We start from the raw sequence: 15,972 nt of genomic DNA on the forward strand, positions 1-15,972 counted from the left end.
CTTTCTAGTTGGTGTGCCTTTTAATTTCTTCTTGCCTAATTGCTCTGCTAGAATTTCTGGTATGCTGTGGAAAAGAAGTGGCAAGAGTACATCCTTGCTGCTGCTGCTGCTAAGTCGCTTCAGTCATGTCCAACTCTGTGCGACCCCATAGACGGCAGCCCACCAGACTCCCCCATCCCTGGGATTCTCCAGACAAGAACACTGGAGTGGGTTGCCATTTCCTTCTCCAATGCATGAAAGTGAAAAGTGAAGGGAAGTCGCTCAGTCGTGTCCGAATCTTCACAATCCCATGGACTGCAGCCCACCAGGCTCTTCCCTCCACGGAATTTTCCAGGCAAGAGTACTGGAGTGGGGTGCCATTGCCTTCTCCAAGTACATCCTTACCTTGTTCATAACTTTAATGATGGTAGCCTTCGATTTTTCAGCATTATGTAATGCTAGCTTGTTTTTCATAAATGTCTGTTCAGTTGAAGAAATTTACATCTATGCCCATTTTTGTTTCATTTTTTTATCATGAAAGGGTGTTTGTTGGATTCTCCTACATCTACTGAAGTGATCATGCATTTTTTTTTCCTTTACTTATATTGTTAATACTGCATAGTACATTGACTTCCATGTCTCACTGACCTTGCACCCGGAATTAATCCCCTTAATCGTAGTATATAATTGTTTAATGTGTGGGTAGATTCCATTTGCTAGTATTTCGTTAAGGATTTTGTGTTAGTATTCACAAAGGATATTGGTCTGTAGTTTTCTTGTGGTGCCTTTTCTGGCTTTGCTTATACTAAAAACAAATGCTGGCCTCACAGAATGTTAGGGTGTGCTCCCTCCTCTTCTATTTTTGGGGAAGAATTTGATTAACAATTACTGTTACTCCTTCAAACATTTGATACAATTCATCAGTGAAGATATCTGGCCCTAGACTTTTTTAAAACTAGAAGTGTTATATTGCTAAGTCTCTGCTAAAGGTCTACTCGGATTTTCTTTTTCTCCTTGAATCAGTTTTTCTAGTTATTTTTCCACTTCATCTATATTATCTGTTGACATATTTATTTGTAGTTTATCATTTTTATTTCTATAAAGCAGTAATGCCCCTTTTTATGTACCTGGTTTTAGTAACCTGTGCCTTTTTTTTTCTACTTGATCCAGCTAAAGGGTAGTCAATTTTTTTTATCTTTTCAAAGAACCAACTTTTCACACTTGTATTTTATATTTTTACATATATAAACACCTCTCTACACATGATGCTGAATGGTCAGCACACCCAATAACTGAAATCACATTATTCTTAACATAACGAGCAGGGAGCACTCTTAGAAACTTCTTCCTACGTATGTCTTGAAACACCTGTCTGCATGCATTACACAAGGCAGTGTAAGATATAGTTTCAACACACTGTGTTAAGAAATAACTTTTGAAACATCCTTTTTTACATATGTACTCAAACACATCTATACATGCATTCATGCATTAGACTCCCTCTTAGTCCTAGGCTTTCTTTTTTTTTTGTGATAATTTGATTGCATGATGTACTTTTGTGTGTATTTCTTTGAATTTATCCTACATAGAATCTGGTAAATTTCTTGAGTATGTATATTAAAGTTTTCATCAAATGTATAAAGTTTCCTTCCAATTTCTTCAAATATTCTTTCGGCCTCCCCCCGCCTTTTTTTCTGAGATTCCCATTGTCTGAATATTGTTGACAATATTCAAAATCTTTGAGTTTCTGTGCATTTTCTTTCATTTTATTCTTTCCTTTCTGTTCCTCAGACTAAATAATTTCAGTTGACCTGTCTTCAAGTTTGCTGACACCTTTTTCTATTTGCTCAAATCTGATGAACTCCTATAGTGAAATTTTAATTTATTATACTTTTCAACTCCAGAATTTAATAATTTTTATCAAATTATAACTTTATCATTTTTAAGATTATAAACATAACTATAAAAACCTCCTTTTGGAAATTTCTTCCTCTTTCTGGATATTCTCTATTTGGTAAGATATAAATTCTACTGAATTCTAACTTTATCCCAGGCCCTGTGCTAAACAATTTCTTTCAACCTTTTTTTTAAAAAATTGTGAAATATGTAAAGAGTTCATATTTTAGAAAATAAAAAAATGACCACACATATACTAACAATCAAGCATAAGAACAGAACATTAGTAACTTCTAAGGATCCTGTGAGGTAACCTTGAAGTCTGCATTAATCCTTTCCCATATTTCCTTACAGCTTTACCACATACATATCCATGAATAACATGCAAATTTGCCTTATCTTTTATTTTAAAATTCTATAAATGGACTCATACTATTCTGAGATTGTTCTGTTCAACATTATGTATTTGGAAATTATTTCATTTTTCACTACTGTGGAGTATTCCACTGAATGGATGGATCTAAGGATGTGAGCTAATAGTAGAGAAAGTTGAGCTATGCATACTCCTGAGGGGGAGAAAACCTGAGGATCAAGCCCTAGAGTATGCCAACTCTTAAAGGTCACAAAGAAACGAGAATCAGGGAAGGTTTGGCGAGTGAAGTGAATGGAAAACTAGCCGAAAGTTGTGCTGTGAAAGCCTGGAAAGCACAGTATTTCAGACAGAAATGTGTGGAATGCTATTGAAAGTTTAATAAAGGAAGGAATGAGAGGAATCCACTGATCTGACAACACACAATGCTATGGGGACCTCATCACGACTGGCCGTGTGGCAGTGATGTGGGGATGCTGAAGCCAGCACACAGGGGTAACTCAGGACACAATGGCAGCAGAAATGTTAAGACTACATGCATAAATGACCATAAAATGCAGCAGAGAAATGGAGGTATTAGGATCCGGGAGGTGGCAAGTTTTAAAAAATATTATCAACACTAGAGCACTGTGTATGCTGTCAAGAATAATCCTACAGAGAAGTCAGAAGTTGCTGAAGCAAAATAAAGGGTTAACTTGAGAGAGCAAAGTCCCTGAGAAGGGGAGAGAATGGAACCCGGAGTCCAGAGGAAGGGAACTGCTTGTTACAGGAGGAGGACGCTGTCTCCAACACAAAAGGAGGAAAGACGAAGATGATGAATACAACTAGGAGGGTAGAAGAAAAATGAGGGAGATAAATCTGACAGCTTCCATCTCAATGAATCATGAAGGTCATTAACTAAGTGAGGGTGAAGGGTCATCTTGAAAAGTAGGGAGCTGAGCTCACCTGAGACAGAAAAGAACTACACAGAGCAACACCAAGTATCATTTCAAACTGTGCTCATGAATTAAAAAAGTCAGTCAGTCTACTGGGCATGATTTTTCTCAGGTAACATTCACTGGTCCAAGTACAAGCACAGAAAAAGAATTGGAAACATTCCATCAGAGAAGGCTTTGGTCAGGCAAATAACTTCTCTCTCTAAAGGGAAGGCTGACCTGCATCACCTAAGGTTAATACTTAACAGTTCAAAATGTAAACTATGAAGTAAACAGCAAATACAGTGTTAAGCTACTGAACTACCACTTGCAGTCTTTTATTTTAACTAAGCTCTCAAGATCACACTGACACCACATCGTGCTCGCCCATCTTCCACTGGTTTTATCAATTTGGCCCTGTATTGTACTTTCCTTCCCATTAGCCTATTTTTTAAAAACACATTGACAAGATGTACAAAAATACTGCAATGATCGCTGTTCTAAAAACACTTCAGTATTTTATTTGAAAAAATTAGGTAGAAAGATAAATATATTTTTATTTCCCCTAGAAAACAAAGGAATTCACTAATGGTAAGCAAGCAATCTTTTCTCACAATAGATACAAATTATATAAAATTTAAGCTCATGCCTTACATCATACTTTATTTTCTTTACTATATCACATTTATTAAAGGAAAAAGATTAAAATACAGATTAAACACCAAAAGAGATGATATGTAACTAATTACTCTTGCTCCAAAAACATACAATTGTCATTTCAGATAGAACAGGCCCCGTTCTGACAATACTAATTTGTTATATATTCTGTATTTGCCAAATAAATATTATCTTACTACTTTTCAAAATATTTCAACCTAACCAAGGTTTTCCTTATACCTCATTTTCTCATTTGTAATTTGGGGACACACCTCTTTTTATAGATCTACCAGAAATTAAGATTTTGCTAATAAGAACTGTCCTCAACATCTTACGAACAAAGTCAAGTCACATCAAATATATTTAGATTTGTTTAAAAAAAAAAAAAAAAAAAAACTGATTTTGAATCTCAGTTTTGGTCAAGTTTCAAAGTCAGAGCCCAAACAATTCTTTGCAAGGGGCCATGATATGGGTAGATATGTCATCAATTAGAAGTTTGCTACTTTGGCATTTTCCCTCCAGTGATAGAATACATCAGTTTGTTGTTGGTTTAAACACCAGACAAAATGAGCAGACAGTTGAATTTAAGAGTCCACATGGTACAACAAACACATTCCTTTAAACTCCAGACTGACCTGCAGCACAGGATGTCTACACACTTCACACCTACATCCTAGCTGAAGTGCTGAACTTCACCTTGAATACAGTCCAGGGCAGACACAGAGTGTAAGCCACCTTTAACTGACTGTTCTCTGTTTTTGCTGAATGTATATTTCTGCTCCTCCATTTAAGCATACTTACTCATAATATCTAATAAGGAAGCAAATGAATCTTTAAGTAAAGAGATGTTTATTAATATTAGGTCATATCTTCAAACTAACTCTTAAGTTTAGATAATTTTTAATGTACAGTTAAATTTCGAACTAATCTTGTTTAAAAAAAAAAAAAATCCCTGAAACCTCTCATTCTACTCTTTTTCCACATATGTGTATTCCAGAATTGAGGGAAAATAGCAGAACTAGAGACAAGGTTAGCAAAAACAGAGTCCTTCTGTGTGGAGAGCAGATACAGAGCAACTGCTAATAACCCAGGTCAACATGTTACTTACTTACACATTACTGTGACCAAAGCAGTTACTGGGATTCACATTCTTATGATACAAAGAAAATTGCAACCATCAGATTTCAAAGTAAAGATGAACAGACTAAAAACCAAGAAAACCTTCAGGGTTTTAGGAATGCAGTATTCTGCTTCCACACTCAAAGATGATGATCAGGAGAGAAGTGTCTGCACTTGCTGTGGCGATCGGTGTAGAATGCTCCCAGGATCTTTGTACTCATTGACCGGATTCATCACAGCTGCATACACTTCCCCATAGGCTCTGCAGACTAATTCTGTAGACTGTTTTATGATCTGCTCTCTATTGACAAACAAAGAGATTTGTGTTAACACATAATCTGAAAATGAAAGACTAAGCATTCCAAGAAAGCTCCATACTTGAACCAAAGTATTTCATAATTATCATATCTTATTAAAAATCTTTGTACAACTACACAAGTTATCTTGGTTTGGGGTTAAAGGGTTTTTTTATATTTATTATTTCTTTATGAAATCTCCATTAGTATGTAGGTTGCAGAAGGGCAGGGGAAGTGTTTTGCTCGCTCTGTAGAACCGTGATGTTCAGGATGGAACATCGGCTAATATATTGTGAATTACTAAACAAGAAATAGAAACTGCAACCCACCATCAATGGACTGATTTTGCAAATTCAACTGACAACACATTAACTGTAAAGAGGCTTATAACCATTCAAATGTACCAATCCTTCAAATCTCAGAATAACTTACAATATACAGTGCTTTCACCTACAGCTCCTATACTAATAATCACATCTCCTCGATTACTAATAATCTTCATCTCTCCCACAAAGGTGACACTTGTCTGCAACAAATCACAGCATTTTCACAAATACACATTCCTATACAAGCACATAAGAGAAATAATTTTAAGTAAACTGAAGTAAATGTCTGTAGAAAAAAACAGCATTGGGTTCTTTAAATCTGCATTAATTAATAGTTTTCATGACATTTAGTTCATCAACTCCAACCATTGCTACTCCTATATCACTAAACCTACTGATGAAAACAGGCTTCCCAGGGGGCTGCCAATGCCAGAGATGTGGGAGACACAGGACATCCCAGATCCCTGGGATGCACAGGTTCCCTGGAGGAGGAAATGGCAACCCACTCCAGGATTCTTGCCTGGAGAATTTCATGGACAGAGGACCCTGGCAGGCTACAGCCCATGAGGTAAAAAAAAAAGTCAGATACAACTGAGCACACAAGCACTGACGAAAACACTTTTCTGATGTTCACAGTAACGAAATTAAAAGCGTGTCTTTAAAGCTTTACTCTCAGCCCTTCTGTTTGCTCTCTCTGTCGGTGTCATATATATGTGCCATCACTTCAGCTCAGACTGCAACGAACTCCCGCCGGGAGGAGAAAGCAAAATCCCATTGGTCTTTCTCCAGCCAGTCTCCTCCACATTTAGTGTAGCTTAAGCAGAGGACACCACGCTTATGGCAGAAAGTGAAGAGGAACTAAAAGCCTCTTGATGAAAGTGAAAGAAGAGAGTGAAAAACTTGGCTTAAAGCTCAACTTTCAGAAAACTAAGATCATGGCATCTGGTCCCATCACTTCGTGGGAAATAGATGGGGAAACAGTGTCAGACTTTATTTTTCTGGGCTCCAAAATCACTGCAGATGGTGACTGCAGCCATGAAATTAAAAGACGCTTACTCCTTGGAAGGAAAGTTATGACCAACCTAGATAGCATATTCAAAAGCAGAGACATTACTTTGCCAACAAAGGTCCCTCTAGTGAAGGATATGGTTTTTCCAGTAGTCATGTATGGATGTGAGAGTTGGACTGTGAAGAAAGTTGAGTGCTGAAGAATTGATGCTTTTGAACTGTGGTGTTGGAGAAGACTCTTGAGAGTCCCCTGGACTGCAAGGAGATCCAACCAGTCCATCCTAAAGACCACCAGTCCTGGGTGTTCATTGGAAGGACTGATGCTGAAGCTGAAACTCCAGTACTTTGGCCACCTCATGCAAAGAATTGACTCATTGGAAAAGACTCTGATGCTGGGAGGGATTGGGGGCAGGAGGAGAAGGGGACGACAGAGGATGAGATGGCTGGATGCCATCACCAACTCGATGCACATGAGTTTGGGTGAACTCCAGGAGTTGGTGATGGACAGGGAGGCCTGGCGTGCTGCAATTCATGGGGTTGCAAAGAGTTGGACACGACTGAGTGACTGAACTGAACTGAAGCACTGTTAGATTAATCTTTCTAAAGCATAACTTTTATCATGTCTCTCCCTTACCCAGGACCCTTCAAGGCGATTCAATGTCTTCTTCCAATTTCAGAGAAGTTAGAACTCCTTACCCTTTCACTTAAAATCTTCTATGGTGCTATCTGCATCATTACTCTAATTCTGCAGTCCAGCTCAACCCCTGACTGGCCTATCTGCCCTGCTCTTCCTGACCTCAGGTCCTTCGCTCCCTCACATACCTCCATTAGCCTGCAATGTCTCTCATCCATCTTTCAATGCTCTTAATTCTCAGGGTGGACTCCCTCATCCACGAAGACTTCCCTGTCCTTCAGTGCTAGAAATAACCAGTTCTTAGAACATCCATGACCAAAATTATACCTCTGTAAGATTATCTGTGGAAATATGGGGATCAGTGGTCTAAATAAGAATAAAACTGGTTGAATGGAATGAGGAAGGGAGTCCATTTATGGTCTTGGGTCATTGCACACTGTTCTGATGGGGTCTCAAACTCTCGATTTGAGCAACCGTGATTTGTTAGAACAACCCAACATTTCCCTAAAGCTTCCAGAATGAGACTGAGTAGAAGGCAGATATGCTGAGTAACTTTTTTGAGCAGAGTGGAGCAATGCTATTGGCTGTACTACCTTTTTGTTGGAAGGGAGGATGGTAGAAACTGATTTGGTAACCTACTTTACCAGATGAGGCTTGGAGTTTTTTTTTTTTAATCTGCTGGTTAGTGATTGCTCCTATAATTAACTGAGCGTAACAATATGTGATCACATCAAAATGATACAACAATCATTTTCCATAAGTGACACAGCTGAAAAATACTATAACTAGCCTTTAAAAAATCTGTTAACTGTAATATTTTATACTCATTTGCAACAAATAATGAATTTTAGATATAGCACTTCTAGTTCTCTACTAAAATCAGTAAGACTTTTTATTTGAATTGTTTTAATATTTTATTGGAGTACAGCTGATTTACAATGTTGTACAAATCTCTGCTGTACAGCAGAGTGACTCAGTTTTACGCATACATACATTCTTTTTTTAATATTCTTTTCCACCATGGTTTATCCCAGGGGATTGGAGATAGTTCCCTGTGCTATATAGTAGGACCTTGTTTATCCATTCTAAATGAAACAGCTTGCATCAATCAACTCCAACTTCCCAATCCATCCCTCTTCCTCCTCTACTAAAAGCAGTAAGATATTTGGAGGTTTATAAAATATTACTCACACCTCATACTCTAAAATCTGTACTCAGTCTGAACAGTGTGTACTTAAGCTACATGTGAAACATACAAACAAGGCTATTCCTTCTTATAATAAGCTTAAAATCAGAATAAGGTACAAAAATGAATATTAAACACATTTTTTAAAAATCCAGAGTTAATAACTGGTAAATACAGAATTACTGAAAATTCTGAAATAATCAATTTAAAATTTTAATTTCAAATCCATGCGGTGAACATTTTTAACATTACTAAAGCTTAGTTGTAACTCAGGGCACATTTCCACTTTTAAGCCACAACTCACAAGACAGCTGAAAATCATTATAAATCTGCAACACAGAGAACCAGAATAAAGCAAAACTGCTAAGACAAATAATTAAATAAAACCAAGCCAATAAGACCAAGTAAGAGTTTGTAATTCATTTTAAATGTTTGTATTTGATGGCATAGGGCTTCCTCATTCCACTCCCCAGTTTAAGAAGCCACCAAGACAAGGGAGGGATCAAAAAAGAAACACGGTTGCACTGAACAAGATGAGAGATACAAAAGCCTGTGGACGAAAAAGTCTTTCACAGAGCGGAAAGAAAGAGGGAAGGGAACAGAAGGGGTCCTCCTGGCCTAACAGACAGCTGTTAAAGTCAACAGGACAGAAATGCAACGGAAATGGAGATTCTCCAAGTGAATCCGAGTCAATCCAAACTGTAAAGAGCGAGAACTGTGACTGATAGTGATTCCATATTTCTGGACAAATGTCAGAAGTTCATTTATTACTACCCAAGCCAGGTACAGGTCCACACGCTCATATTCATTAATGTTTTCTTAATGAGTTATACATGGCAGAGGTAAACGGTACAGTGAAGGACATTACTGTCAGAAGATCTTGACTCTAGCTCAAGTTCTGCTACTTACCGTTGCCTTGAACAAGTAATTTAACCTTTCCAAGCCTAATTCCAATATCATAAGACAAAATACTGACCCTGATAACCTTTTCTAGATACTTTCAGCTTTAAAATTGTATCATTTCATTGAGCTAAGAGCTTTTTAATGAACTGCTGTTAAAAAACCTATACATGCTTATTCATACACATACACGGGAGAAGGCAACGGCACCCCACTCCAGTACTCTTGCCTAGAAACTCCCATGGACGGAGGACCCTGGTAGGCTGCAGTCCATGGGGTCGCTAAGAATCAGACATGACTGAGCGACTTCACTTTCACTTTTCATTTTCATGCATTGGAGAAGGAAATGGCAACCCACTCCAGTGTTCTTGCCTGGAGAATCCCAGGGACAGAGGAGCCTGGTGGGCTGCCATCTCTGGGGTCGCACAGAGTCGGACACGACTGAAGCGACTTAGCAGCAGTAGCAGCAGCATACACATACACACACATATATGCATCCACATACACTACTTTGTGGTACTGGGTTCCCTGAGTAACAAAACATATCAGTGACTTATACATAAATGGGTGGTGTTTCTAAAGTAATAAAGCAATTTTCTTGCCATTTTACTATCTCCTCCTTTTTATTTTTAATGCTAATTACTATGTAAGTTCACCCCTTATGTTAAAAAGTTATCACATATATCTTATCTGTCTGCCTTCTGCCTGCCTGGTGTCTTGTTCCAAATTATTCACTAATATTATGTGTGAAATATGAAGGTCAAATAATGAATCATTACAGTGAAAAATAAAATCAGTGTCAAAAGTGGAAAATTCAAGAACTGTATAAATACAAAATGACCAGCAAATCATCTCAGTCTAGTCATGTGCTTCTGAAAACGTAGAATATCCTTATCCACTGATCTTTTCAAGTACAGGTAAAGAAAAGCAATACTTTTTTTTTTTTTTCAGTCATGTATGCTATTTTCTAGCATGGGTACTGACCTCAGATTTTACTTTCTGTATTTTGATCAATTACAGCCAATCACATACCTGATGAATATAATACTTTTAGAACTGTTTATGTTAAAATTCTAAAGATTAATCACATGACCAACAACAGATAATGCAAAAGGCCAGTTAGAAGGGAAAAGCTTTTGAATGTAAGCCAAGATTCATCTATAAAGTTAGATCATTAACTTTCTTGGTCTCTTTACATGTCTTTACATGACATTCTCACTGTAATTTCAAAAAATTTAAAACAAGACTCATACAAATAATTCATTAATGTAGGAAATTATTAAGATGGTAAAGTTGATTCACGAAACGTTTTGAGGAACTGGTCATTTACAGGCATTTGAAAAGGAAGATTAGGATAAATCAGGTTACAGATAAAATGAACTTACATCCCATAGAGCAGGAAAGTTTCATCTCGGAACCTTTTAATCAATAGTAAACAGAAAATCAAACAAAGGTACATTCCCCTAATTTTTGATGGGTCTGTTAACAATGTTTCAATATGACATGAAAAAGACACGCTGGTCTCCCAGACCCTACACACCTTACTTCCATGGGCCGGAAAGTCTTCTTACTTTTGCAAAGTACAGCTGCTGTTTGTGCCCCACCCCCCTGTATAGTTTGCTATTCTAGTATATCAATATCAAAGATAATAATCATGTAGCTAATGTGCTTTGAGAAAAAGTAAGAAATAAAAGAGATGAGCTTGTTACACAATTTCACAGAAGTGCAAAGTATTTTAGTTATCTATCCATGAGAATATCAGACATTAAGAAATTATTTTTGTCCAGTTATAAATGTCACACTATAAAACTACAGTTATAAATTCTGAAAATACTAATAAGCATTATTGTATAACTAAATGGGAGATACCATTCTCATTTTAAAACATGTGCAGTGAAATTGCCTTACGTATAATTTAAATAATTATTTAAAGTACTGAGCCATGATAAGAAATTAACTGCTAACTTCCAAAATCAGTGAGCTTGTCATTAATCAGTACTTTAAGATTTTGGTTGCCATAACAACATGATAAAACTTTCAACATTACCATAAACCCAGCACTTCTAAAAATAACATTTCAACATTCAGGTTCTGTGATCACCAAAACTGAGCTTTATTACAGCACCACAGTTAAGAGGCAAGCAAACATGCCACAGGGGAAAAGAAGGGGTTACAGTTTAACTATTCCCAAAAAGCTAAGGGGAAAAAATACACCCATGTATAATAGAGTGGTTTAAAACCAATACAGAATTGTAAAGTAAAATAAAAAATAAAATAAGTAAATAAATAAATAAATAAAAATGAACATTTTGATTTCTCTCGATCACAATATAAATACCAAAGATGTCACAGTGGGTCAGCTTTCTGTCATTCATAGTAAAAATTAAAGTGTATCTGAGGTGAGACCAAGGCACACATCTCACATATGTCTCATACAGCCTATCACATATGCCTAACATTTTTGAGTTTCCTTTTAAAATAGTAAAACAATATAATCTCAGCAGAGAGAGAGTTAATAAAAATATAGTACAAGCTAGTGTTAAAGAGAACAGGCTCTGGAATACTGGATTCAAATCTTGACTCTGCTTCTTGCTAACTGTTTGATCTTGTTTCAATTATTTAACCTTTCCAAAAAAAAAAAGTCCTTTTCTGTAAAATGGAGATACTAATGTACAGACTTACCGAGAGGGTTAAGTAAAGCAATTCATTCAAGGATAACTCTAGCTGAGATGCTAAAATTAGACTGTAGAGGCCGGTGTGGGAATGGTAGAGAGGGCAAGGGTCAAAGAATAGTTTCAAGGCTGATGTGATAATCCAGGCACAGATGATACTACCTTGGACCAGAGGGGTAACTGTGGAGACAGTCAAAAGTGACTGGAGTCTGCTCGCATACATTTCTTTCTAGGTAAATATTTAATAAATTGGTTCCATGGCATTTTGATTGGAACTACATTGGGAATTTACAGATTACTACGTTACATACCCAGTTAGAGAAGAATATCATGTGTCCACATTGGAACACTGGAAATCTACAGCAAACATCACACTTCAGTGATGAAATATCAGAAACATTCTCAGTAAAGTTCAAAATAAAATATGCACACTCACCATTACATTTACTATTTATTTGGAACACCTAGTCAATATAATAAGTTTAATCATAAATATTGAAAAAAATTAATGACTAATTAACTTCAGATGTCTGTACCAAAACAAACAAAAAAAAATCAAGGCAAACAATTGATAAACTAAGAATTTAATTACCTGGTCAGATTCAAAATTAATGTATAAAATTTATTTTTTTTCCCTATTTACCAGCAACATCTAATGAGAATATGCAATGGAAAATAAAGGACCTTATCAAAGGAGTCACAAAACTGTTTCTTAGGAATAAACCCAACAATATACATGGAAAACTATATGAAGAAACTAAGTCTTTACTGAAAATTCTAAAAGATGATCTGGATAAACAGGTAGGTATACGATGCTCATAAAAAATATTCACTAGAGGCTTTCTTACATCTATTTGTTCTTATGTTAGCTGACTGAATGTTTTACATGCACTTTAAAAGAATGTTATTTTCTGTAGTTGTGTGTGGTATTTTCTTTCTATTTGGTTGAGCTGATTAGTGACACTGTTCAGTTCCTTTACACCAAGTGGAAGTGAAGTTGCTCAGTCGTATCCAACTCTTTACGACCCTGTGGACTGTAGCCCGCCAGGCTCCTCTGTCCATGGGATTCTCCAGGCAAGAATACTGAAGTGGGTTGCCATTTCCTTCTCTAGACAAGTAGTTTCCTACTTTTTCTATTAATTATCGAGAGAGGAGGGTTGAAATATCAAAAGGAATGCCAATTTATCTATTCTTCTTCAATTTTATGAGCTTATATGTCATGTTTTTTGAAGCTCTATTAGTTGCACATATTTACTATTGTATCTTCTTCATGAATTGATCCTATTATTGTGAAATATCCCTCTTTATCTTCAGTAGCATCATCTTCCCATCAGCCTAATTTTTCTGATATTGACATCAGAATATAGCTACTTCAACTTTATTATAATTTTTATTTGCATAGTATAATATGATCTTTTAAACGTGCCCTTAAAGTGGGTTTCTTATAGTCTGCAGACAGTTGGGCCAGGTTTTTACACCCAGTCTAATACTTTCGGCCTTTCAACTGGAGTGTGTGGCCCTTTTACATTTAATATATTTACATTTGGGGCTGAATTTAGGTTTACCATCCTACTATTCATTTTATATTTGTACCACCTGCTCTTTTTTTCTCTTTTTCTGCCTTCTTTTAATCTAATTGTCTTTGAAACATTCTATTTTATCCACTGGCATATTATTTATTTTAGTGCTCGCTGTAAGGTTTACAATCTATCTTCAAACAATATTATGCACTTTATGAGCAACCTTCAACATCTCAACAGTGTACTTCTACTTCCTTCCCACTTCATCTTTTATGCTTTTGTAGCCATAAACTCTATTTCTCAGTGTTAAGAATCCCGCATTCACTGTCAGTATTTTTATTTTAAAGGTCCACTATCTTTTTTATATTTAGCCATTTCCTGTGCTTGTCATTCCCTGGTGTAGACATGAGTTTTCCTGTGGTATCATTTTTCTTCAGCCTGAAGAACTTACCTTATCATTTCTTGCAGTGCAGTATACTGGTGATAAATGCTCTCTATTTTTGTTTATCTTATCTCAAAATGTATTCTTTTTGCTTTCAGTTTGAAAGATACTTTTGACAAATACACAAAGTTGAAACTGTTTTATCATTCAGCTTTTTAAAAGATGTGATTTACCGTCTTCTGGTTTGAACTGTTCTAACAAGAAGTCAGTAGTATCCTTATCATTGTTCCCCACAAATAATATCATTGTTCCACTTAAAATCTTGCTTTTTAAGATCTTTTTTCTCTATCACTGGTTTGCAGTAATTTGATTATGATGTACCTTAGTATAATTTTTCTTGTGATTTATTTAGCATCCTGAATCTGTGGGTTCATGTTTTCTATCACATCTGAAAAAAATTCTTTTATGCCTTCAATTTTTTTATGCCTTAATCTCACTATGACACTTCACTTATATTCCAATGCTTGTTATCGTCTCACAATTCGCCACCTAAGATTTTTCATCTGTTCTACAGCTTTTAATTTTTTCCTACCTGAGCTTCAGTCTGGGCAATTACTACTGTTCCCTCTTCAAGCTGATTGATCTTTCCCTCTATAATGTTCAACTGGTGATTATATCTACCCAGTGAGTTTTCCTCTTAGTCCTTGAACACATCTGGAAATAGCTATTTTAAAGATCTTACCTGCTATTTCTGTAAACTATGTCGGTACGTCTGTTTCTGTTGACAGATTTGTTTCTAGTTTTGATTCACACATTCCTAGTACTATACCCAAGTACTTTTTATTACATGTTCAGCACTATAAATGTTACACTGTTTATTGTAATTTGCCATATTTATGAGTGTTAAGTTTTGTTCTGGAAGGCAGTTAATTCAGTAAAGATCCACATGATCTTTTAGAGGTTTGTCTTTTTTTTTTATTAGTATGAGTCTAAAGTAGCTGAAAGGAGCTACCCCCGACCTGGGGTCAGGGGCTGTGGCCAGGAGGAGCTACCCCACCTCCGAGATCAGGGGCAGCGGCCAGGAGGAGCTACGCCCTGCCGGAAGCCACGGGCAGCAGCCGAGAGGAGCGTCCAAGGAGCAGTGTCTGCGCGGGCGCAGGTGGGCCTAGGAGGGGCTGTGGTGAGGAGATACCCTTCATCCAAGGTAAGGAGCAGTGGCTGCGCTTTGCTGGAGCAGCCGTGAAGAGATACCCCACGTCCAAGGTAAGAGAAACCCAAGTAAGACGGTAGGTGTTGCAAGAGGGCATCAGAGGGCAGACACACTGAAACCATACTCACAGAAAACTAGTCAATCTAAACACACGGACCACAGCCTTGTCTAACTCAATGAAACTAAGCCATGCCCTGTGGGGTCACCCAAGATGGGCGGGTCATGGTGGAGAGGTCAGACAGAATGTGGTCCACTGGAGAAGGGAATGGCAAACCACTTCAGTATTCTTGCCTTGAGAACCCCATGAACAGTATGAAAAGGCAAAATGATAGGATACTGAAAGAGGAACTCCCCAGGTTGGTAGGTGCCCAAATTGCTACTGGACATCAGGGAAGAAATAACTCCAGAAAGAATGAAGGGATGGAGCCAAAGCAAAAACAATACCCAGCTGTGGATGTGACTGGTGATAGAAGCAAGGTCCAATGCTGTAAAGAGCAATATTGCAAAGGAACCTGGAATGTTAGGTCCACGAATCAAGGCAAATTGGAAGTGGTCAAAAAGGAGATGGCAAGAGTGAACGTCAACATTCTAGGAATCAGTGAACTAAAATGGACGGGTATGGGTGAGTTGAACTCAGATGACCATTATATCTACTACTGTGGACAGGTATCCCTTAGAAGAAATGGAGTAGCCATCATGGTTAACAGAAGAGTCAGAAATGCAGTACCTGGATGCAATCTCAAAAACGACAGAATGATCTCTGTTCATTTCCAAGGCAAACCATTCAATATCACAGTAATCCAAGTCTATGCCCCAACCAGTAATGCTGAAGAAGCTGAAGTTGAACGGTTCTATGAAGACCTACAAGGCCTTTTAGAACTAACACCAAAAAAAGATGTCCTT

At 37.1% G+C, this 15,972-nt stretch overlaps 1 protein-coding gene across 1 annotated transcript in view; it reads right to left on the minus strand.

Annotated features, from left to right (window-relative positions):
• Nucleotides 1–3,805: 3,805 nt before the first annotated feature.
• Nucleotides 3,806–15,972, minus strand: part of COG6 (component of oligomeric golgi complex 6) — a 62,207-nt gene continuing 50,040 nt past the window's right edge. The window contains exon 19 of the mRNA XM_040267018.1: nt 3,806–5,236. Within this exon, the coding sequence (XP_040122952.1) occupies nt 5,089–5,236 (148 nt within the window). The 3' untranslated portion in view covers nt 3,806–5,088. The remainder of the gene's footprint in view (nt 5,237–15,972) is intronic.

The sequence above is a fragment of the Oryx dammah genome, unplaced genomic scaffold (assembly GCF_014754425.2).
Source record: "Oryx dammah isolate SB20612 unplaced genomic scaffold, SCBI_Odam_1.1 HiC_scaffold_24, whole genome shotgun sequence".
Lineage (NCBI taxonomy): Eukaryota > Metazoa > Chordata > Mammalia > Artiodactyla > Bovidae > Oryx > Oryx dammah.